At 48.0% G+C, this 25,162-nt stretch overlaps 1 protein-coding gene across 1 annotated transcript in view; it reads right to left on the bottom strand.

Moving 5' to 3' along the window:
* The window catches only part of nnt (nicotinamide nucleotide transhydrogenase), a 51,973-nt gene that overhangs the window by 13,035 nt on the left and 13,776 nt on the right, over positions 1-25,162 (bottom strand). The window contains 6 exon segments of the mRNA XM_071350214.1: positions 578-671; positions 3,213-3,243; positions 5,905-6,138; positions 8,585-8,780; positions 9,032-9,254; positions 10,744-10,786. Coding sequence (XP_071206315.1) covers positions 578-671; positions 3,213-3,243; positions 5,905-6,138; positions 8,585-8,780; positions 9,032-9,254; positions 10,744-10,786 — 821 coding nt within the window.

Genomic DNA, 25,162 nt, shown 5'->3' with positions numbered 1-25,162 from the left:
GTGATTGTTTAGCTACACCTTATCAGTCAGAGTGGTGTGATATTGTATACGTAAAAAATGAATATCCGTTGATTTATCCAACGTCAAAAACCACACGGAGGCCTGAGCAGCCAACATTCACAACAGTTTTAACCAGAACCACCTTCTCGCAGCGCTGCTTCAAAACCTCATCATCTTAGTTTACCTTCCATCTATCATCTTATTATGGATTGATCCTGTGGTTAATGCTTCCAATGAAAACTCTCCTTAAGGGCCAACAGTGGAGCAGGATTGTGAGCAGAGTGCTTTTTATTGAAGGATAGCTGAACTTAAGCCTACCTAAAATGGGCTAGAGCACAGGATTTCAAAAGGAGGTACGACTTCCATCGTATTTCTAAGAATCAGTTCAAAGATTACAGGTCAGTCCAGGTTGGTGGATATTAGGGCCATAGATATAGAATTAGTAGAACAGGAAAAGACTCTCAAACCATACAAATGTCACTGCACCCTCATAACTTGAAACATTGATTTGAATGGGGATGTCCGTACCAGTAATTCTATTTATTTGATTAGGGTAGAGGCGGCGTGTAGGTCGTACCATGACGGCCGAGAGAGAGGACACAGAGTCTGTTGTGTAGCTGGGCTCCAGCACGTAGGAGACCATCAGCCCAGCGTTCATAGCGTCAGCACCTCTGGAGAGAGGAGGAGAAGAAAGACTGTAGGCATGGACATATAGAGCTAAATGCATGTCAGGACATTACTATGCGCTGCCCATCTAATTTATTATGGCCTTCATTTACAAGTATTCAGTCCTCATCCACTTTTGAGGAACAATCTGAAAGTGAGCATTTTATTTATTATCCAAGGATGTTACTATCACACATGCTGTATGGATTAAAAAGGGAGTTGTACATTTATCCCTGAACTAATTCAATCCTTGGCAGGCAGGTAGAAAGATAACAGAGAATTGATTTTCATTTCAGAGACTGAAATGTGTTCATGAGGTGGTTTCATGCTAAATTGAAACTGAATACATGTTGATAATCAAATGAACAGAGCCAGCATCTGGATTCCACCACCTGTGATATGGGACGCATTGTAATGTTTCATTAACTTTTTTCCTCGTTTTGAAAGCCTTCCAAAACAAACCCACAACTGAAAAACAAAATGCAAAAGAAAATAACAAGAAAAACGTATCTAGCATGAAATGTGCATTTTGCGGAAAATGGACGTTTTAATCTTTTATCAGAGCAGGTTTTCCAGGTTCCAGTGGGACTGTGGAGTGGGAACGCTCCCTGGGATAATGCGTTCCAGCTTTCGGGAACAAGTGGAAAATGACTGGGGGCGGTGAGGCTAATTAGTGCCAAACTGGGAAAGGTTCCGCCTGGCCTAGCTTGGAGCAGGGGGGCCTGGGTGGCACGGCTGGGACAGGGGACTGAGAGGAGGGGTGCAGATTCGGGTACAGACGCTCAGGCATCAACCTGAAGGACACAGACCACTACTGATCTACTGGTTTACTACTGACCAGAGGGTTATTGGATCAAACCCAAGCTGTCTAAATTGAGATGTGGTGCCCATGATCAGAACATTCCTGAAAATGCAGTAAAATGTCTGCGTGTAATATACGTATATACACTATGTGACCAAAAGTATGTAGACACCTGCTCATTGAACATCTCATTCCAAAATCATGGCCATTAGTATGGAGTTGGTTCCTGCTTTGCTGCTATAGAAGCCTCCACTCTTCTGGGAAGGCTTTCCACTAGATGTTGGAACATTGCAGCGGGGACTTGCTTCCATTCAGCCACAAGAGCATTAGTAAGGTCGGGCACTGATGTTGGGCGATTAGGCCTGGCTCGCAGTCAGCATTCCAATTCATCCCAAAGGTGTTCGATGGGGTTGAGGTCAGGGCTCTGTGCAGGCCAGAAACCATTTATGTATAGACCTCGCTTTGAGCACAAGGGCTTTCTCATGCTGAAACAGGAAAGGGCCTTCCCCCAAATTGTTGCCACAACGTTGGAAGTACAGAATAGTCTAGAATGGAGCCTCTCCCGAACCATGAAAAACAGCCCCAGACCATTATTACTCATCCACCAAGCTTTACAGTTGGCACTATCTATTCGGGCAGGTAGCATTCTCTTGACATCCGCCAAACCCAGATTCATCCATTGGACTGCAAGATAGTTAAGCGTGATTCATCACTACAGAGAATGCATTTCCACTGCTCCAGAGTCCAATGGCGGCAAGCTTTACAGCACTCCAGCTGACACTTGGCATTGTGCATGGTGATCTTAGGCTTGTGTGCGGCTGCTCAGCCATGGAAACCCATTTCATGAAGCTCCCAATGAACAGTTATTGTGCTGACGTTACTTCCAGAGGCAGTTTGGAACTCGGTAGTGAGTGTTGCAACTGAGGACAGACAATTTTTACGCGCTACGCACTTCAGCACTCAGCGGCCCCGTTCTGTGAGTTTGTGTGGCCTACCACTTTGCGGCTAAGCAGTTGTTGCTCCTTGACATTTCCACTTCACAATAACAGCACTTACAGTTGACCGGGGCAGCTCTAGCGGGGCAGAAATTTGACGAACTGACTTGTTGGAAAGGTGGCATCCTATGACGGTGCCACGTTGAAAGTCACTGAGCTCTTCAGTACGGGCCATTCTACTGCCAATGTTTGTATATGGTGATTGCATGGCTGTGTGCCTGATTTTATACACCTGTCAGCAACGGGTGTGGTTTAAATAGCCGAATCCACTCATTTGAAGGGGTGTCCACATACGTTTGCATATAGTTGTCACGTTCTGACCATAGTTCTTTTGTATTTTCTTTGTTTTAGTATGGTCAGGGCGTGAGTTGGGTGGGTTATCTATGTTTTGTGTTTCTATGTTGGGTTTGTCATTTGGCCTGATATGGTTCTCAATCAGAGGCAGGTGTTTGTCATTGTCTCTGATTGGGAACCATATTTAGGTAGCCTGTTTTGTATTGTGGGTTGTGGGTGATTTGTTCCTGTTCGTGTGTTCCGTTGTTCTGTGTTCACTATTTCAGGACTGTAGCGTCTTCGGTTATTTTTGTCAGTTTATTGTTTTTGTTCGTTCTTGAAAGTATTCTAAATAAATATGAATACTCACCACGCTGCATCTTGGTCCGACCATTTTTACTCTTCAGACGAGGAGAACGAAGACTGCCGTTACAGAATCACCCACCACAACCGGACCAAGCAGCGTGGTAACGGGCAGCAGCAGCAGCAGCAGCGATCGCAGGATTCCTGGACCTGGGAGGAAATTCTGGACGGTAAGGGACCCTGGGTACAAGCTGGAGAATATTGCCGCCCTCGTGAAGAGCTAGAGGCAGCTAAAGCCAAGAGGCGGCGGTATGAGGAAGCAGCACGAAAGCGCGGATGGAAGCCCGAGAGGCAGCCCCAAAAATTTCTTGGGGGGGGCACACGGGGAGTGTAGCTAAGTCAGGTAGGAGACCTGAGCCAACTCCCCGTGCTTACCGTAAGGAGCCGAGGATGGAACCAGAGCCAGTCGGGGTGGAATTGGAGGTGAACAAGGGGAGCGAAGCAGAGACAGTGAAGGAATTAATGGGGAGATTGGAGGAGAGAGTAATGAGGGAGTTGCTATGTTGGTGCATGAGATACGACATCCGCCGGACGGAGCGTGTCCGGGATTTGATGTCACCTGAGTCAGCTCTCCATACTCGTCCTGAGGTGCGTGCTAGCCGTCTGGTGAAGACTGTGCCAGCCCCACGCACCAGGCCTTCTGTGCGCCTCCCTAGCCCTGCACGTCCTGTGGCAGCCCCACGCATCAGCTCTCCTGTGGCAGCCCCACGCACCAGCTCTCCTGTGGCAGCCCCACGCACCAGCCCTCCGGTGCCGGCGCCACATACCAGGCCTCCAGTCCCTGCTCCCCGCACTCGCCCAGAGGTGTGTGTCCCCAGCCCGGTACCACCAGTTCCGGCACCACGCACCAGGCCTACATTGCGCCTCCAGGGTCCAGTATGCCCTGTTCCTGCTCCCCGCACTCGCCCTGAGGTGCGTGTTCCCAGCCCGGTACCACCAGTTCCGGCACCACGCACCAGGCCTACAGTGCGCCTCCAGGGTCCAGTATGCCCTGTTCCTGCTCCCCGCACTCGCCCTGAGGTGCGTGTTCCCAGCCCGGTACCACCAGTTCCGGCACCACGCACCAGGCCTACTGTGCGCCTTAGCAGGCCAGAGTCTTCCGTCTGTCCAGCACCGCCTGAGCTGCCCTTCTGTCCAGCGCCGCCTGAGCTGCCCTTCTGTCCAGCGCCGCCTGAGCTGCCCGTCTGTCCAGCGCCGCCTGAACTGCCCTTCTGTCCAGCGCCGCCTGAGCTGCCCGTCTGTCCAGCGCCGCCTGAGCTGCCCGTCTGTCCAGCGCCGCCTGAACTGCCCGTCTGTTCAGCGCCGCCTGAACTGCCCGTCTGTCCAGTGCCGCCTGAGCTGCCCGTCTGTCCAGCGCCGCCTGAGCTGCCCGTCTGCCCAGCGCCGTCTGAGCCGCCCGTCTGTCCTGAGCCGTCAGAGCCGCCTGTCTGTCCTGAGCCGCTAGAGCCATCCGTCAGTCAGGAGCCGCCAGAGCCGTCCGTCAGTCAGGAGCCGCCAGAGCCGCCCGCCAGTCAGGAGCCGCCAGAGCCGCCCGCCAGTCAGGAGCCGCCAGAGCCGTCCGCCAGTCAGGAGCCGCCAGAGCCGTCCGCCAGTCAGGAGCTGCCAGAGCCGCCTGCCAGTCTGGAGCTGCTTTTCAGTCCTCAGCTACCCCTCAGTCCTGAGCTACCCCTCAGTCCTGAGCTGCCTTTCAGTCCGGAGCTGCCCTTCAGTCCGGAGCTGCCTGTCAGTCTGGAGCTGCCCTTCAGTCCGGAGTTGCCTTTCAGTCCTGAGCTGCCCCTCAGTCCAGAGGCGTCCCTCAGTCCAGAGGTGTCCCTCAGTCCAGAGGTGTCCCTCAGTCCAGAGGTGTCCCTCAGTCCAGAGGTGTCCCTCAGTCCAGAGGTGTCCCTCAGTCCAGAGGTGTCCCTCAGTCCCGTGGGCCCATTTATTAGGGTTCCCAGGCCAAGGTTGGTGGCGAGGGTCGCCGCTCGAAGGACGCTACTGAAGCGAACTAAGACAATGGTGGAGTGGGGTCCACGTCCAGCGCCAGAGCCGCCACCGCGGACAGATGCCCACCCAGTCCCTCCCCTATAGGTTCGGGTTTTGCGGCCGGAGTCCGCACCTTGGAGGGGGGGGTTACTGTCACGTTCTGACCATAGTTCTTTTGTATTTTCTTTGTTTTAGTATGATCAGGGCGTGAGTTGGGTGGGTTATCTATGTTTTGTGTTTCTATGTTGGGTTTGTCGTTTGGCCTGATATGGTTCTCAATCAGAGGCAGGTGTTTGTCATTGTCTCTGATTGGGAACCATATTTAGGTAGCCTGTTTTGTATTGTGGGTTCTGGGTGATTTGTTCCTGTTCGTGTGTTCCGTTGTTCTGTGTTCACTATTTCGGGACTGTAGCGTCTTCAGTTATTTTTGTCAGTTTATTGTTTTTGTTCGTTCTTGAAAGTATTCTAAATAAATATGAATACTCACCACGCTGCGCTCCGACCATTCTTACTCTTCAGACGAGGAGAGCGAAGACTGCCGTTACAATAGTGTATGAATAATAACATCTGTGGACAAATGAATCACATCAATGGGCCGTGATGATGAATTTGTATAAGGAATATATGTATTGCTTTACCTGCCTCATTTGCTGACAGGAAATGTAGTTTAAAGTGGAACCGTAAAAACTCATGGCGTGCCTGGCCTAGGATTTCCTACCCTTTTTCACTTGCAGCTCCCAACAAAAACTACGTCACACGTCCACCTCCCCAATCCCATAGTATTACATAGGACTCTAATATAATGCATCACTATTCCCAATCACAATCGTCCGTCCTCACCTTGTAGTTTCCCATAAGCCACCAGGGATCCGCTGAAGGTGACCCCTCCGATGAAGGTGTTCAGGTAGGCAATGATCTTGGTGAGGTTGGCAGCCGGGTCGGTAGCAAAGTGAGGGTACTCGATCATGTACTCTGCCACGTAGGTCAGCACTGCAGCCAGACCCATCAGGCTGTGGAAGGCAGGTACCAGCTGGGGGAGGTCTGTGATCTGGATCTTCCTAGCAATACCCAACTCTGGGGGGCAGAGGGGATGAGAACCGGTCAACACACAGAGACGTGCGCAAAGACACACACCCTAAGGACTGCTGGGAAACGGGCAGTCCTGAGGCACAGGTATGGCTGATGTTTGGGGGGAAATTCCTTGTTTGTGAGTGCACCTCCGTGTGTGTGTGTTCTGGTGTGTCTGTTCTTCTTAAAGCCCTGCAGACATGGACGTGGTTAATAGGAGCATTTGGAAAAGCAAACAGGCTAAGGTCTGAACGGATGGTTTAGTCAACTTGATTCCAGGAAGAATATAGATTGACCTGACTGGATCATTTGTAATTTTTTAAAATTTTATTTCACCTATATTTAACCAGGTAGGCTAGTTGAGAACAAGTTCTCATTTACAACTGCGAGATAAGATGGCCAAGATAAAGCATAGCAGTGTGAACAGACAACAACACAGAGTTACACATGGAGTAAACAATAAACAAGTCAATAACACAGTAGGGGGGAAAAATGAGTCTATATACATTGTGTGCAAAAGGCATGAGGAGGTAGGCAATAAATAGGCCATAGGAGCGAATAATTACAATTTAGCAGATTAACACTGGAGTGATAAATCATCAGATGATCATGTGCAAGTAGAGATACTGGTGTGCAAAAGAGCAGAAAAGTAAATAAATAAAAACAGTAAGGGGATGAGGTAGGTAAATTGGGTGGGCTATTTACAGATGGACCATGTACAGCTGCAGTGATCGGTTAGCTGCTCAGATAGCAGATGTTTAAAGTTGGTGAGGGAAATAAAAGTCTCCAACTTCAGCGATTTTTGCAATTCGTTCCAGTCACAGGCAGCAGAGAACTGGAAGGAAAGGCGGCCAAATGAGGTGTTGGCTTTTGGGATGATCAGTGAGATATACCTGCTGGAGCACGTGCTACGGGTGGGTGTTGTTATCGTGACCAGTGAACTGAGATAAGGCGGAGCTTTACCTAGCATGGACTTATAGATGACCTGGAGCCAGTGGGTCTGGCGACGAATATGTAGCGAGGGCCAGCCGACTAGAGCATACAGGTCGCAGTGGTGGGTGGTATAAGGTGTTTTAGTAACAAAACGGATGGCACTATGATAAACTGCATCTAGTTTGCTGAGTAGAGTATTGGAAGCTATTTTGTAGAAGACATCGCCGAAGTCAAGGATCGGTAGGATAGTCAGTTTTACTAGGGTAAGTTTGGCGGCGTGAGTGAAGGAGGCTTTGTTGCGAAATAGAAAGCCGATTCTAGATTTGATTTTGGATTGGAGATGTTTAATATGAGTCTGGAAGGAGAGTTTACAGTCTAGCCAGACACCTAGATATTTATAGATGTCCACATATTCTAGGTCGGAACCGTCCAGGGTGGTGATGCTAGTCGGGCGGGCGGGTGCAGGCAGCGAACGGTTGAAAAGCATGCATTTGGTTTTACTAGCATTTAAGAGCAGTTGGAGGCCACGGAAAAAGTGTTGTATGGCATTGAAGCTCGTTTGGAGGTTAGATAGCACAGTGTCCAAGGAAGGGCCAGAAGTATACCGAATGGTGTCGTCAGCGTAGAGGTGGATCAGGGAATCGCCCGCAGCAAGAGCAACATCATTGATGTATACAGAGAAAAGAGTCGGCCCGAGAATTGAACCCTGTGGTACCCCCATAGAGACTGCCAGAGGACCGGACAACAAGCCCTCCGATTTGACACACTGAACTCTGTCTGAAAAGTAGTTGATGACATGATTAAGACATGATGGTGACCATTACCTCAGCACTGCTGCAGTATGAGCAGTAAGCAATTACTCATATGATTGAAGGAGACAACACATGTCGACTACAGTAAATAACATATGTGGTTCAGATCATTCAAGCATGCAAAACCAACACACACACACGCACACACACACACACACACACACAGAGTACAAAACATTAGGAACACCTTCCTAATATTGAGTTGCACGCCTTTTTGCCTTCAGATCAGCCTCAATTCGTCGGGGCATGGACTCTATAAGGTGTCGAAAGCATTCCACAGGGATGCTGGCCCATGTTGCCTCTAATGCTTTCCACGGTTGTGTCAAGTTGGCTGGATGTCCTTTGGGTGGTATACCATTCTTGATACACACGGAAAACTGTGGAGCATGAAAAACCCAGCGGCATTGCAGTTCTTGACACACTCAAACTGGGACCATCTACCATACCCAATTCAAAAGGCACTTAAATCCTTTGTCTTGCCCATTCACCCTCTGAATGGCACACATACACAATCCATGTCTCAATTGTCTCAATGCTTGAAAAGCCTTATTTATCCTGTCTCCTCCCCTTCATCTACACTGATTGAAGTGGATTTAACAAGTGAGATCAATAAGGGATCATGGCTTTCACCTGGATTCACCTGGTCAGTCTATGTCATGGTCAGTCTATGCTTAATGTTTTGTAAACTCAAGCACGCACACACTTACCAGCGATGCCACCCACAGCCATGGCGGCACTCATCTGTGCCAGGAGTTCAGGGGTGGGCTTCAGGAAGCCCAGGGTGACAGCGATGCCCCCTGCCACACCCATCATGCCCAGGGCATTACCCAGGCGTGCAGTGGACTGATTGGACAGACCAGCCAGGACTCCCACACAGCACATATCAGAGGCCAGGTACATCATCTACAGAGAGAGATAAAGAAAGATAGAGAGAGAGACACACTGTAGTGCCTTAGACCTGGTCCATGGTCAGTAGGGCACAGCGTAGCGAAAAGTTTTGTAGCAAAAACTTTAAACCTGTTCTAAATTAAAAGGTTCAGGTAATACATGCCCATTTCAGTCACGTTTTCTGTCTACTTAACACAGCCGAATGAATACATCGCCTGAGCCCACCTGATTAGTGGTACATAGTGGGAGGGTTAGGTGATGCTCACCTGCTCAATGTTGTAGCCAGCCTGCATGGCGACTCCATAGCCCCCCAAAAACAACCCGGTGGGCAGTAGGTACAGGTAGTTGTATTCTGGAGGGTCAGTGGGACGCTTGAACATGTCCAGCATCTTCTTGGTGACCAGGAAACCACCTGAGAGAGAAAGAGAACAAACACAGTCAAACTCAATCTGGTAGACAACGGTCTGCACATGCACTCTTTTTGGAACGCTTCAGGCATAACAGGGTGTAGACGGTCATATTTCAAATATTTATAGCACCCTTATTTGATATTTGAGTAACACATTAAAAGTGTGCACACAAAGGGTTCCTAAAGGCCAACTCAGTGAATGTAGTAGCTGGGGCTTTTCTTGGTGGAGTCGATCCCCTGATATAACGACCAGACGGAACACTTCATTCTGCTGGGGCGGATCACATTACATTCCAAAAGCAACCTCTGGGTTCTCTACATCGCCACTACACCCCCACACTCAGACAGGTTATCCAGTGGCTAACATCTGTCCACTTCAGCTGTACGTGCTAATTTTAGCCCAGCCCAGACCTCAATCACTTAAACACACCAATAATAAAAAAAACTATTTCAGACTTGAGGCTCAGAGTCAATACATTCAGATTCAAGAATGCAAAGGGCAGGTATTGAAGAAAAGCATGCACAGGATTTTTCCGTGCTGCCGCTATAAAAACACGTAGCAGTACAAAAGGCTTTGTGGCAAGAGCCAGAGGAAGAGAAAAACTATTCCTCAACCCGTTGTATAAGGAGCAGGTACTCTATAAATTCCAGGGCTAGTTTATTGAAACTAAATTGGAGGGCAATTTTTTGGTGTATTCACTTGACAATATAAAAATTGTAGAAGAAGGGCTAGGAAACAAATGGTGGAATGTCCGTTTTTATGTTATTGAAGGTTTATGGGTGGTGCGGTAGACCACTAAGAAATGTTGCATGTGGAATGGAAACCAATAGGGACTTTAAAACTAAATTAAACACCTGCTCTTTAAAGAAAATAAATATATATATAAAGAGGTGCACTTTAAGCACACTGGAACATATGCACAAAGAGATCTGAGAGAGTCATAATAACTGGTTATTACAGCAAATGGCTTAAATCTGCCAGAATGCCCCAGTATGAGGGATTTAAATCCCTGCCATGATCTTTGACCCTGCTCAGTGTTCTGGCCTGTTGGAGCACCCTCGCACAGACTGGGACCTCTGGACCGCTGCAGCGGTTGCCTTTGAATGAGTGACTCAGTGGCTGTCTAGAACGATGCACCAAAGACTTTCCCGACACTACCATTAACAACGTTCCCTCATTTCTTCTCAGCAGAGCTAGACTAAGCCTGGTTTATTGCATGGCCATGGCCCTTTTGAAGACCACTCAGTCATTTCCAGTTCATGTGTGAAGTTCCTTCTTTTCCACCTAAAGCGAGTTAGGGAAGGGCACGAACAGGGTCCATGGGCCAACTAACGGTCAAAGCTGAGGAAGAGGGCACAGTGGAGCAATAAGCAGTTTCTTAATAGATAGTCAAGTGAAATAAATGGCCCTAAAGGGGTCTGATATCCACGTATCGTACGTATTCTACGATCTTATATAAGGTCTCCAAAGGGGGTACAATTTTGAGGTAAGAGGAGCTTGTCTGCTCCATTCACTATCTGTTTTCACAGTTACTGTCTGGTTTAGTCCAGAGTCACTCACCAGCGAACATGCCCCCCCTCATGAGAGACAGACCGCCCACAGCAGTCAGACCTGGAATAAACACACACACACACACAGTAAGCACAGCTTAGATCACATTACAGGCATGTTTTTCAATTAGTGCCACATGTGTTGAATGTCAAATGACAATGACAAAACACTGAAACATTATTGCTTCTCTACCCATTGCCCTGTCAGACAAACAAAGCTCTATAACATTTGATGTGCTGTATAGAGAGGCATGTTTCTTACACATTGCATTCGAGCACAGCAGCACAGCTTAATGAGGAAAATGTCAGAGCGCAGAGGGAGTCCTGATAACCATCAGCCCTATAATGACTTACAAATGCAGCCTGCTGTACTGCAGTGAACAACACAACAACAGGCTGGTCAGACAGAGCCAACAGGCTCCCAGTCATGTGTTTATGTGTCTGACTGAATGAGTGAGCTTTTCCTGGCTGTCCCGTTCTGGAACTCCACAGTAACAATTAGTCACAGAGACAGGCCAAGGTTTGAATTAAAAGGTGACTGCACGCTACCTCAGTGTCACAGGAAATGCATACAGCAGACAATTAGGCTAGAAACATCACCTCGCACACTCTGTCAAAAAGAGAGACATGGCGTCCCCCCCTGAGTGGCGCAGTGGTCTACGGCACTGCATCGCATCGCAGTGCTAGCTGTGCCACTAGAGATCCTGATTCGAGTCCAGGCTCTGTCACAGCTGGCCGCGACCCGGGAGACCCATGAGGCGCCGCACATTTGGCCCAGCGTCGTCCGGGTTAGGGGAGCGTTTGGCCGGCCAGGATGTCCTTGTCCCATCGGGCTCTAGCGACTCCTGTGGCGGGCCGGGCGCATGCACGCTGACACGGTCGCCATGTGTACAGTGTTTCCTCCGACACATTGGTGCGGCTGGCTTCCGGGTTAAGTGGGCATCGTGTCAAGAAGCAGTGCGGCTTGGCTGGGTTGTGTTTCGGAGGATGCACGGCTCTCGACCTTCGCCTCTCCCGAGTCCGTGCGGGAGTTGCAGCGATGGGACAAGACTGTAACTACCAATTGGATACCACGAAATTGCGGAGAAAAAGGAAAAAAAGTACTTAAAAAAAAAAAAATGTTCATAAAAAAGCGAGACATGCTGCTCACAGTATTCTAGACACCAGGTGAACTTTGAGCCCTTAATGCCATCAGATCCCCGCCTGAAGTTTCCCTCCCTTGAAAAGAGGGCGAGATACTTTTGGAAAACAAAGACGTCATACTCAGGCCATAGAGATCACAGACATGCCTGACCAAATAGACACCAATACCACCTACCTACCACTGACTTATCAAGACAGCTCTTAGATAGTCAGCCAGTCATGTCTATATTGATCACACACACACACACAATAGGATGACAGTTATCCCAGAAGCGTCTGTTCGTCACATCCCACTCAGGGCGGACTTCAGAAGGGAAAGACTTTAGCTAATTGTGACTCAACAGTTTCAGGTAGATTAAAGAGCTGTCGTGAGGATGGTGCCAGCCATTGGGCAAAACCAAGGGGTCCCCATCAAAAGTAACCCAACGCTCCAGACAGAGATTGACACAGACTTCTCTCTCTCCCTCTTAAGAATCTGAAATTCCAATATACTTCACTAACGTCTTGGGCTCGATCGGCTCTTTTAGCTTTATTACATTTGGCACAGCAATAACAATAACTCCAATGGCTTCAATGTTTCCACTTCTTTGCATGACCAAGATAAAAGGAATGATTTAGGTAATGCCAAATATGTGGGGAACACACCTAAGAGACAATGTGTGAGCAGAGAGACTGAGAATGACTCGGGTGGTGCGGGGACCAGGGTACAGTGGCAAGAAAAAGTATGTGAACCCTTTGGAGTTACCTGGATTTTGCATAAATTTGACATCAAATTTGATCTGATCTTCATCTAAGTCACATCCAGAGTGTGCTTCTAGACAACCAGAGTGTGCTTAAACTAATAACACACAAATTATTGTATTTTTCTTGTCTATATTCAATACATAATTTAAACATTCACAGTGTAGGTTGGAAAAAGTATGTGAACCCCTAGACTAATGACTTATCCAGAAGCTAATTGGAGTCAGGGGTCAACTAACCCGGAGTCGAATCAATGAGACGAGATTGAGATTTTGGTTAGAGCTGCCCTACCCCATAAAAAACACACACAAAATTTGAGTTTGCTATTCACAAGAAGCATTGCCTGATCTGAACCATGACTCGAACAAAAAAGATCTCAAAATACCTAAGATTCAGAATTGTTGACTTGCATAAAGCTGGAAAGGGTTACAAAAGTATCTCTAAAAGCCTTGATGTTCATCAGTCCACAAATTGCCTATAAATGGAGAAATGTCAGCACTGTTGCTACTCTCCCTAGGAGTGGCCGTACTGCAAAGATGACTGCAAGAGCACAGCGCAAAGGTTAAGAAGAATCCTAGAGCGTCAGCTAAAGACTTAGACATCTCTGGAAGATGCTAACATCTCTGTTGACGAGTCTACAATACGTAAAACACTAAACAAGAATGGTGTTCATGGGAGGACATCATGGAAGAAGCCACTGCTGTCCAAAAAAAACTTCTGAAGTTTGCAAAAGAGCACCTGGATGTTACACAGAGCTACTGGCAAAATATTCTGTGGACAGATTAAACTAAAGTTGTGTTGTTTGGAAGGAACACACAACACTATGTGTGGAGAAAAAAATGCAAAGCACACCAACAGCAAAACCTCATCTTAACTATACACTATAGTGGAGGGAGCATAATGGTTTGGGGCTGCCTCAGGGCCTCGACAGCTTGCTATCATCGACTGAAAAATGAATTCAAGTTTATCAAGACGTTTTGCAGGAGAAAGTTAGGCTCACTGTCCGCCAACTGAAGCTCAACAGAAGTTAGGTGATGCAAAAGGACAACAACCCAAAATACAGAAGTAAATCCACAGCAGATTGGCTTCAACAGAAGAAATAAGCCTTCTGGAATGCCAGTCAGTCCTGACCTCAACCTGATTGAGATGCTGTGGCATGACCTCAAGAGAGCGGTTCACACCAGACATCCCAAGAATATTGTGGAACTGAAACAGTTTTGTAAAGAGGAATGGTCCAAAATTTGTTATGCTGGTGAATGAGGACCCAAAAGCGACGTAATAGTAACAGAGTCTTTATTCCAGTATTAAACAAATAATGATTCTCCTGGATATTATCAATGGTAAATCCAAAACAGGAAACTGAAATCCTCTCGTCAATAGAGAGGAACGACTGGAGACGCGACCACAGACTGCAGGTCGCTTCAGGAAGGCACTGGCCGTAGCTGACATAGACACCTGCTCACACGCAGCATCTGAAGAAGGCAAAGAACACGACAGGGCGGAACAAGGACACAGGACAGCAAACATCAAACAAGAATCCGACAAGGACAGAAGCGGAAAACAGAGGGAGAAATAGGGACTCTAATCAGAGGGCAAAATAGGGGACAGGTGTGAAAGAGTAAATGAGGTCGTTAGGAGAATGAGAAACAGCTGGGAGCAGGAACGGAACGATAGAGAGAGAGAGCGGGAGAGGGAGAGAGGGAGGAGGAGAGAGAGAGAGAGAAAGAGGGAAAGAACCTAATAAGACCAGCAGAGGGAAGCACAGGGACAAGACATGATGATCAAAGACAAAACATGACAGTACCCCCCCACTCACCGAGCGCCTCCTGGCGCACTCGAGGAGGAACCCTGGCGGCAACGAAGGAAATCATCAATCAACGAACGGTCCAGCACGTCCCGAGATGGAACCCAACTCCTCTCCTCAGGACCGTAACCCTCCCAATCCACTAAGTACTGGTGACCACGTCCCCGAGAACGCATGTCCATGATCTTCCGTACCTTGTAAATAGGAGCGCCCTCGACAAGGACGGGGGGGGGGGGGAAGACGAACGGGGGCGCGAAGAAAAGGCTTGACACAAGAGACATGGAAGACAGGGTGGACGCGACGAAGATGTTGCGGAAGAAGCAGTCGCACAGCGACAGGATTGACGACCTGAGAGACACGGAACGGACCAATGAACCGCGGAGTCAACTTGCGAGAAGCTGTCGTAAGGGGAAGGTTACGAGTGGAAAGCCACACTCTCTGACCGCGACAATACCTAGGACTCTTAATCCTACGTTTATTGGCGGCTCTCACAGTCTGCGCCCTGTAACGGCAAAGTGCAGACCTGACCCTCCTCCAGGTGCGCTCACAACGTTGGACAAAAGCCTGAGCGGAGGGAACGCTGGACTCGGCGAGCTGGGACGAGAACAGAGGAGGCTGGTACCCAAGACTACTCTGAAACGGAGATAGACCGGTAGCAGACGAAGGAAGCGAGTTGTGAGCGTACTCAGCCCAGGGGAGCTGTTCTGCCCAAGACGCAGGGTTTCGAAACGAAAGGCTGCGTAATATGCGACCAATCGACTGATTGGCCCTTTCTGCTTGACCGTTAGACTGGGGATGAAACCCGGAAGAGAGACTGACGGAAGCACCAATCAAACGACAGAACTCCCTCCAAAACTGTGACGTGAATTGCGGACCTCTGTCTGAAACGGCGTCTAACGGGAGGCCATGAATTCTGAACACATTCTCAATGATGATTTGTGCCGTCTCCTTAGCGGAAGGAAGCTTAGCGAGGGGAATGAAATGTGCCGCCTTAGAGAACCTATCGATAACCGTAAGAATCACAGTCTTCCCCGCAGACGAAGGCAGACCGGTAATAAAGTCTAAGGCGATGTGAGACCATGGTCGAGAAGGAATGGGAAGCGGTCTGAGACGACCGGCAGGAGGAGAGTTACCTGACTTAGTCTGCGCGCAGTCCGAACAAGCAGCCACGAAACGACGCGTGTCCCGCTCCTGAGTAGGCCACCAAAACCGCTGGCGAATAGAAGCAAGCGTACCCCGAACGCCGGGGTGGCCAGCTAACTTGGCAGAGTGAGCCCACTGAAGAACAGCCAGACGAGTAGAGACAGGAACGAACAGAAGGTTACTAGGACAAGCGCGCGGCGACGCAGTGTGAGTGAGTGCTTGCTTTACCTGTCTCTCAATTCCCCAGACAGTCAACCCGACAACACGCCCTTCAGGGAGAATCCCCTCGGGGTCGGTAGAAGCCACAGAAGAACTAAAGAGACGGGATAAGGCATCAGGCTTGGTGTTCTTATTTCCCGGGCGATAGGAAATCACGAACTCGAAACGAGCGAAAAACAACGCCCAACGAGCTTGACGTGCATTAAGTCGTTTGGCAGAACGGATGTACTCAAGGTTCTTATGGTCAGTCCAAACGACAAAAGGGACGGTCGCCCCCTCCAACCACTGTCGCCATTCGCCTATGGCTAAGCGGATGGCGAGCAGTTCGCGGTTACCCACATCATAGTTGCGCTCCGATGGCGACAGGCGATGAGAAAAGTAAGCGCAAGGATGGACCTTATCGTCAGAATGGAAGCGCTGAGACAGAATGGCTCCCACGCCCACCTCTGAAGCGTCAACCTCGACAATGAATTGTTTAGTGACGTCAGGAGTAACAAGGATAGGGGCGGATGTAAAACGCTTCTTGAGGAGATCAAAAGCTCCCTGGGCGGAACCGGACCACTTAAAGCAAGTCTTGACAGAAGTCAGAGCTGTGAGAGGGGCAGCCACTTGACCGAAATTACGAATGAAACGCCGATAGAAATTAGCGAAACCGAGAAAGCGCTGCAACTCGACACGTGACTTAGGGACGGGCCAATCGTTGACAGCCTGGACCTTAGCGGGATCCATCTGAATGCCTTCAGCGGAAATAACAGAACCGAGAAATGTGACAGAGGAGACATGAAAGGCGCACTTCTCAGCCTTCACGTAGAGACAATTCTCTAAAAGGCGCTGGAGTACACGTCGAACGTGCTGAACATGAATCTCGAGTGACGGTGAAAAAATCAGGATATCGTCAAGGTAAACGAAAACAAAGATGTTCAGCATGTCTCTCAGTACATCATTAACTAATGCCTGAAAGACAGCTGGAGCATTAGCGAGACCGAACGGCAGAACCCGGTATTCAAAATGCCCTAACGGAGTGTTAAACGCCGTTTTCCACTCGTCCCCCTCTCTGATGCGTACGAGATGGTAAGCGTTACGAAGGTCCAACTTAGTAAAGCACCTGGCTCCCTGCAAAATCTCGAAGGCTGACGACATAAGGGGAAGCGGATAACGATTCTTAACCGTTATGTCATTCAGCCCTCGATAATCCACGCAGGGGCGCAGAGTACCGTCCTTCTTCTTAACAAAGAAAAATCCCGCTCCGGCGGGAGAGGAAGAAGGCACCACGGTACCGGCGTCGAGAGAAACAGACAGATAATCCTCGAGAGCCTTACGTTCGGGAGCCGACAGAGAGTATAGTCTACCCCGAGGGGGAGTGGTCCCCGGAAGGAGATCAATACAACAATCATACGACCGGTGAGGAGGAAGGGAGCTGGCTCTGGACCGACTGAAGACCGTGCGCAGATCATGATATTCCTCCGGCACTCCTGTCAAATCACCAGGTTCCTCCTGAGTAGAGGGGACAGAAGACACAGGAGGGATAGCAGACATTAAACACTTCACATGACAAGAAACGTTCCAGGATAGGATAGAATTACTAGACCAATTAATAGAAGGATTATGACATACTAGCCAGGGATGACCCAAAACAACAGGTGTAAAAGGTGAACGAAAAATCAAAAAGGAAATGGTCTCACTGTGGTTACCAGATACTGTGAGGGTTAAAGGTAGTGTCTCACATCTGATACTGGGGAGAAGACTACCATCTAAGGCGAACATGGGCGTGGGCTTCCCTAACTGTCTGAGAGGAATGTCATGTTTCCGAGCCCATGCTTCGTCCATAAAACAACCCTCAGCCCCAGAGTCTATCAAGGCACTGCAGGAAGCAGCCGAACCGGTCCAGCGTAGATGGACCGACAAGGTAGTACAGGATCTTGATGGAGAGACCTGAGTAGTAGCGCTCACCAGTAGCCCTCCGCTTACTGATGAGCTCTGGCTTTTACTGGACAAGACATGACAAAATGTCCAGCAGAACCGCAATAGAGGCAAAGGCGGTTGGTGATTCTCCGTTCCCTCTCCTTAGTCGAGATGCGAATACCTCCCAGCTGCATGGGCTCAGTCTCTGAGCCGGTGGGAGGAGATGGTTGAGATGCGGAGAGGGGAAACACCGTTAACGCGAGCTCTCTTCCACGAGCTCGGTGACGAAGATCTACCCGTCGTTCTATGCGGATGGCGAGTGCAATCAAAGAGTCCACGCTGGAAGGAACCTCCCGGGAGAGAATCTCATCCTTAACCTCAGCGTGGAGTCCCTCCAGAAAACGAGCGAGCAACGCCGGCTCGTTCCAGTCACTGGATGCAGCAAGAGTGCGAAACTCTATAGAGTAATCCGTTATGGATCGATCACCTTGACATAGGGAAGCCAGGGCCCTGGAAGCCTCCTTCCCAAAAACTGAACGATCAAAAACCCGTATCATCTCCTCTTTAAAGTTCTGATAATCGTTAGAACACTCAGCCCTTGCCTCCCAGATAGCTGTGCCCCACTCCCGAGCCCGACCAGTAAGGAGTGATATGACGAAAGCGATCCGAGCTCTCTCACTTGAGTACGTGTTGGGCTGGAGAGAGAACACAATATCACACTGGGTGAGAAAAGAGCGACACTCAGTGGGCTGCCCAGAGTAACATGGTGGGTTATTAACCCTAGGTTCCGGAGACTCGGAAGACCAGGAAGTAGCTGGTGGCACGAGACGAAGACTCTGAAACTGTCCAGAGAGATCGGAGACCTGAGCGGCCAGGGTCTCAACGGCATGACGAGCAGCAAACAATTCCTGCTCGTGTCTGCCGAGCATTGCTCCCTGGAACTCGACGGCAGTGTTGAGAGAATCCATAGTCGCTGGGTCCATCTTGGTCGGATTCTTCTGTTATGCTGGTGAATGAGGACCCAAAAGCGACGTAATAGTAACAGAGTCTTTATTCCAGTATTAAACAAATAATGATTCTCCTGGATATTATCAATGGTAAATCCAAAACAGGAAACTGAAATCCTCTCGTCAATAGAGAGGAACGACTGGAGACGCGACCACAGACTGCAGGTCGCTTCAGGAAGGCACTGGCCGTAGCTGACATAGACACCTGCTCACACGCAGCATCTGAAGAAGGCAAAGAACACGACAGGGCGGAACAAGGACACAGGACAGCAAACATCAAACAAGAATCCGACAAGGACAGAAGCGGAAAACAGAGGGAGAAATAGGGACTCTAATCAGAGGGCAAAATAGGGGACAGGTGTGAAAGAGTAAATGAGGTCGTTAGGAGAATGAGAAACAGCTGGGAGCAGGAACGGAACGATAGAGAGAGAGAGCGGGAGAGGGAGAGAGGGAGGAGGAGAGAGAGAGAGAGAAAGAGGGAAAGAACCTAATAAGACCAGCAGAGGGAAGCACAGGGACAAGACATGATGATCAAAGACAAAACATGACAAAATTCCTCCTGACCGTTGTGCAGGTGAGTAATTGTCAGACTAGCCTAACTTTCGTCATTTCCGGTCACAACTTGCAGAATTGTTTACGTGCTGCTGTGCGTTTTGTTGCTAACCTTACTTTGCTACCTGACAACTTTACGCTTTTTAATTACCGTTTATATTTTTTGTTTTTCCCTCGCTCTACTTTTTTTCATTCAACTTTTTCACTCCGGACGCTTTATCTGGACGTAGTTCGTCAGGACCTCCGCCAGACGAAGCTAAGTAGTAACATTAACATGATGCCTTCTAATTGCAGTCGCTGTACTCATAATATACAGGAGAACAATCGCCTTACGGCCAGGATAGCTGTGCTGCAAGCCCAGCTTCAGACGCAATCATTAGGCAAGGGTAATTTCAGTGTAGGAAAGGATGAAACGGTGTGTGTGCCACCAGTAAGTACAGATAGTAGTATAAATCCCCTCGCACAGTCCCCGCAGGATGACAACTTTCTCATGGCTTCTGGAGGGAAATGCTGTAGGAATGCTCAACCGGTGTCGCTTATTCAGCCGACAGAAACTTTCAACCGGTTCTCCCCATTAATAAGCAGCGAGTTGGAGTCAGAGGCCGAGCCTTCTCTGGTCTCTACTCCTCCCGTTACGGGGTCTGAGACGCCGAAGCCTCTCACCATTAGCTCTGACAAATTGAAAACCCTAGTCATTGGCGACTCCATTACCTGCAGTATTAGACTTAAAACGAATCATATAGCGATCATACACTTTTTACCAGGGGGCAGGGCTACCGACGTTAAGGCTAATCTGAAGATGGTGCTGGCTAAAGCTAAAACTGGAGTGTAGAGAGTATATGGATATTGTTATCCACGTCGGCACCAACGATGTTAGGATGAAACAGTCAGAGGTCACCAAGCGCAACATAGCTTCAGCGTATAAATCAGCTAGAAAGATGTGTCGGCATCGAGTAGTTGTCTCTGGCCCCCTCCCAGTTAGGGGGAGTGATGAGCTCTACAGCAGAGTCTCACAACTCTATCGCTGGTTAAACTGTTTTCTGCCCCTCCCAAAAGAGAATTTGTAGATAATTGGCCCTCTTTCTGGGACTCACCCACAAACAGAACCAAGCCTGGCCTGTTGAGGAGTGACGGACTCCATCCTAGCTGGAGGGGTGCTCTCATCTTATCTACGAACATAGACAGGGCTCTAACTCCCCTAGCTCCACAATGAGATAGTGTGCAGGCCAGGAAGCAGGCTGTTAGCTAGCCTGCCAGCTTAATGGAGTCTGCCACTAGCACAGTCAGTGTAGTCAGCTCAGCTATCCCCATTGAGACTGTGTCTGTGCCTCAACCTAGGTTGGGCAAAACTAAACATGGAGGTGTTCGCCTAAGCAATCTCACTGGAATAAAGACCTCCTCATTCCTGCCATTATTGAAAGAGATTGTGATACTTCACATCTCAAAATAGGGCTACTTAATGTTAGATCCCTCACTTACAAGGCAGTTATAGTCAATTAACTAATCACTGATCATAATCTTGATGTGATTGGCCTGACTGAAACATGGCTTAAGCCTGATGAATTTACTGTGTTAAATGAGGCCTCACCTCCTGGTTACACTAGTGACCATATCCCCCGCGCATCCCGCAAATGCGGAAGTGTTGCTAACATTTACGATAGCAAATTTCAATTTACAAAAAAAACAGCCGTTGTCGTCTTTTGAGCTTCTAGTCATGAAATCTACGCAGCCTACGCAATCACTTTTTTATAGCTACTGTTTACAGGCCTCCTGGGCCATATACAGTGTTCCTCACTGAGTTCCCTGAATTCCTATCGGACCTTGTAGTCATGGCAGATAATATTCAATTTTTGGTGACTTTAATATTCACATGGAAAAGTCCACAGACCCACTCCAAAAGGCTTTCGGAGCCGTCATTGACTCAGTGGGTTTTGTCCAACATGTCTCCGGACCTACTCACTGCCACAGTCATACTCTGGACCTAGTTTTGTCCCATGGAATAAATGTTGTGGATCTTAATGTTTTTCCTCATAATCCTGGACTATCGGACAACCATTTTATTACGTTCGAAATCGCAACAAATAATCTGCTCAGACCCCAACCAAGGATCATCAAAAGTCGGGCTATAAATTCTCGGACAACCCAAAGATTCCTAGATGCCCTTCCAGACTCCCTCCGCCTACCCAAGGATGTCAGAGTACAAAAATCAGTTAACCACCTAACTGAGGAACTCAATTTAACCTTGCGCAATACCCTAGATGCAGTCGTACCCCTAAAAACAAAAAACATTTGTCATAAGAAACTAGCTCCCTGGTATACAGAAAATACCCGAGCTCTGAAGCAAGCTTCCAGAAAATTGGAACGGAAATGGCGCCACACCAAACTGGAAGTCTTCCGACTAGCTTGGAAAGACAGTACCGTGCAGTATCGAAGAGCCCTCACTGCTGCTCAATCATCCTATTTTTCCAACTTAATTGAGGAAAATAAGAACAATCCAAAATGTATTTTTGATACTGTCGCAAAGCTAACTAAAAAGCAGCATTCTTTAAGAGGATGGCTTTCACTTCAGTAGTGATACATTCATGAACTTCTTTGAGGAAAAGATCATGATCATTAGGAAAGCAAATTACGGACACCTCTTTAAATCTGCGTATTCCTCCTAAGCTCAGTTGTCCTGAGTCTGCACAACTCTGCCAGGACCTAGGATCAAGGGAGACACTCAAGTGTTTTAGTACTATATCTCTTGACACAATGATTAAAATAATCATGGCCTCTAAACCTTCAAGCTGCATACTGGACCCTATTCCAACTAAACTACTGAAAGAGCTGCTTCCTGTGCTTGGCCCTCCTATGTTGAACATAATAAACGGCTCTCTAGCCACCGGATGTGTACCAAACTCACACCAAACTCACACTTGACCCAGAAAATATAAAAAACTATCGGCCTACATCGAATCTCCCATTCCTCTCAACAACAAAAAACTGTTGCGCAGCACCTCACTGCCTTCCTGAAGACAAACAATGTATACGAAATGCTTCAGTCTGGTTTTAGACCCCATCATAGCACTGAGACTGCACTTGTGAAGGTGGTAAATTACCTTTTAATGGCGTCAGACCGAGGCTCTGCATCTGTCCTCGTGCTTCTAGACCTTAGTGCTGCTTTTGATACCATCAATCACCATATTCTTTTGGAGAGATTGGAAACCCAAATTGTCTACACGGTCAAGTTCTGGCCTGGTTTAGATCTTATCTGTCGGAAAGATATCAGTTTGTCTCTGTGGATGGTTTGTCCTCTGACAAATCAACTGTAAATTTCGGTGTTCCTCAAGGTTCCATTTTAGGACCACTGTTGTTTTCACTATATATTCCACCTCTTGGTGATGTCATTCGAAAACATAATGTTAACTTTCACTGCTATGCGGGTGACACACAGCTGTACATTTCGATGAAACATGGTGAAGCCCCAAAATTGCCCTCGCTGGAAGCCTGTGTTTCAGACATAAGGAAGTGGATGGCTGCAAATGTTCTACTTTTAAACTTGGACAAAACAGAGATGCTTGTTCTAGGTCCCAAGAAACAAAGAGATCTTCTGTTAAATCTGACAATTAATCTTGATTGTTGTACAGTCGTCTCAAATAAAACTGTGAAGGACCTCTGCGTTACTCTGGACCCGTAGCTCTCTTTTGACGAACATATCAAGACTGTGTCAAGGACAGCTTTTTTCCATCTACATAACATTGCAAAAATCCGAAACTTTCTGTACAAAATTATGCAGAAAGATGTATCCATGCTTTTGTCACTTCTAGGTTACACTACTGCAATTCTCTACTTTCCAGCTACCCGGATAAAGCACTAAATAAACTTCAGTTAGTGCTAAACACGGCTGCTAGAATCTTGACTAGAACCAAAAAATTTGATCATATTACTCCAGGCAAGGGCTGATTTCAAGGTTTTACTGCTAACCTACAAAGCATTGCATGGACTTTCTCCTACCTATCTTTCCGATTTGGTCCTGCCGTACATACAGTACCTACACGTACGCTAGGGTCACAAGACGCAGGCCTCCTTATTGTCCCAATAAAGAATTTCTAAGCAAACAGCTGGAGGCAGGGCTTTCTCCTATAGAGATACATTTTTTATGGAATGGTCTGCCTACCCATGTGAGAGACGCAGACTCGGTCTCAACCTTTAAGTCTTTATTGAAGACTCATCTCTTCAGTAGGTCCTATGATTGAGTGTAGTCTGGCCCAGGAGTGTGAAGGTGAACAGAAAGGCACTGGAGCAACGAACCGCCTTGCTCTCTCTGCCTGGCCGGTTCCCCTCTCTCCACTGGGATTCTCTGCCTCTAACCCTATTACAGGGGCTGCGTCACTGGCTTACTGGTGCTCTTCCATGCTGTCCCTAGGAGGGGTGCGTCACTTGAGTGGGTTGAGTCACTGACGTGATCTTCCTGTCTGGGTTGGCGCCACCCTTGGGTTGTGCTTTGGCAAAGATCTTTGTGGGCTATACTCGGCCTTGTCTCAGGATGGTAAGTTGGTGGTTGAAAATATCCCTCTAGTGGTGTGGGGGCTGTGCTTTGGAAAAGTGGGTGGGGTTATATCCTGCCTGTTTGGCCCTGTCTGGGGGTATCGTCAGATGGGGCCAGTGTCTCCCGACCCCTCCTGTCTCAGCCTCCAGTATTTATGCTGCAGTAGTTTATGTGTTGGGGGGTTAGTGTCTGTCTGTTATATCTGGAGTATTTCTCCTGTCTTATCCGGTGTACTGTGTGAAATTAAGTGTGCTCTCTCTAATTCTCTTTCTTTCTCTCCTTTCTCTCTCCTCTCTCGGACCTCAGCCCTAGGACCATGCCTCAGGACTACCTGGCCTGATGACTCCTTGCTGTCCCCAGTCCACCTGGCCGTGCTGCTGCTCCAGTTTCAACTGTTCTGTCTACGGCTATGGAACCCTGACCTGTTCACCGGACGTGCTACCTGTCCCAGACCTGCTGGTTTCAACTCTCTGGAGTCAGCAGGAGCAGTAGAGATACTCTGAATGATCGGCTATGAAAAGCCAACTGACATTTACTCCTGAGTTGCTGACCTGTTGCACCCTCGACAACCACTGTGATTATTGTTATTTGACCCTGTTGGTCATCTATGAAAATTTGAACATCTTGGCCATGTTCTGTTATAATCTCCACCCGGCACAGCCAGAAGAGGACTGGCCTCATAGCCTGGTTCCTCTCTAGGTTTCTTCGTAGGTTCTGGCCTTTCTAGGGAGTTTTTCCCAGCCAGTTTTTCCCGTGCTTCTATACCTGCATTGCTTGCTGTTTGGGGTTTTAGGCTGGGTTTCTGTACAGCACTTTGAGAAATCAGCTGATGTAAGAAGGGCTTTATAAATAAAATTTGATTTTATCCGCAACTATAGAAAACATTTCATTGAGGTTATTGCTGCCAAAGGAGGGTCAAGCAGTTATTAAATCCAAGGGTTCACATACTTTTTCCACCCTGCACTGTGAACATTTACGCGGTGTGTTCAAGAAAGACATGAAAGCATATAATTGTTTGTGTGTTATTAGTTTAAGCAGATTGTGTTTGTCTATTTTTGTAACCTAGATGAAGATCAGATCAAATTGTATGACCAATTTATGTAGAAATCCAGATATTTCCAAAGGGTTCACATACTTTTTCTTGCCACTGTATGTATAGTGTGGACTAATAAAGTGGTGCACAGGAACTGTGCAGTAGGTCTAGAAGGATAATTGCTCCATTGGATGCCACCACCATGCCTCTTCTGAAGTTAGCATCTGGGGCGACATGAAGGCTTTAATGTTGGACCACCATGGGCTCATTAAGACATTCAAGCCTTTCCTGGTTCCTGGACCCAGACCCTTGCCCTGACTGCAGTGCCCTACCGCCGCCGGGAGGAACAAGAAAAAGCTTAATGA

The sequence above is a fragment of the Salvelinus alpinus genome, chromosome 18 (genome assembly GCF_045679555.1).
Source record: "Salvelinus alpinus chromosome 18, SLU_Salpinus.1, whole genome shotgun sequence".
NCBI classification, from domain to species: Eukaryota; Metazoa; Chordata; class Actinopteri; order Salmoniformes; family Salmonidae; genus Salvelinus; species Salvelinus alpinus.
Note: the sequence above shows the minus strand (reverse complement) of the source record. Positions and strands in the feature narration are given on the sequence as shown.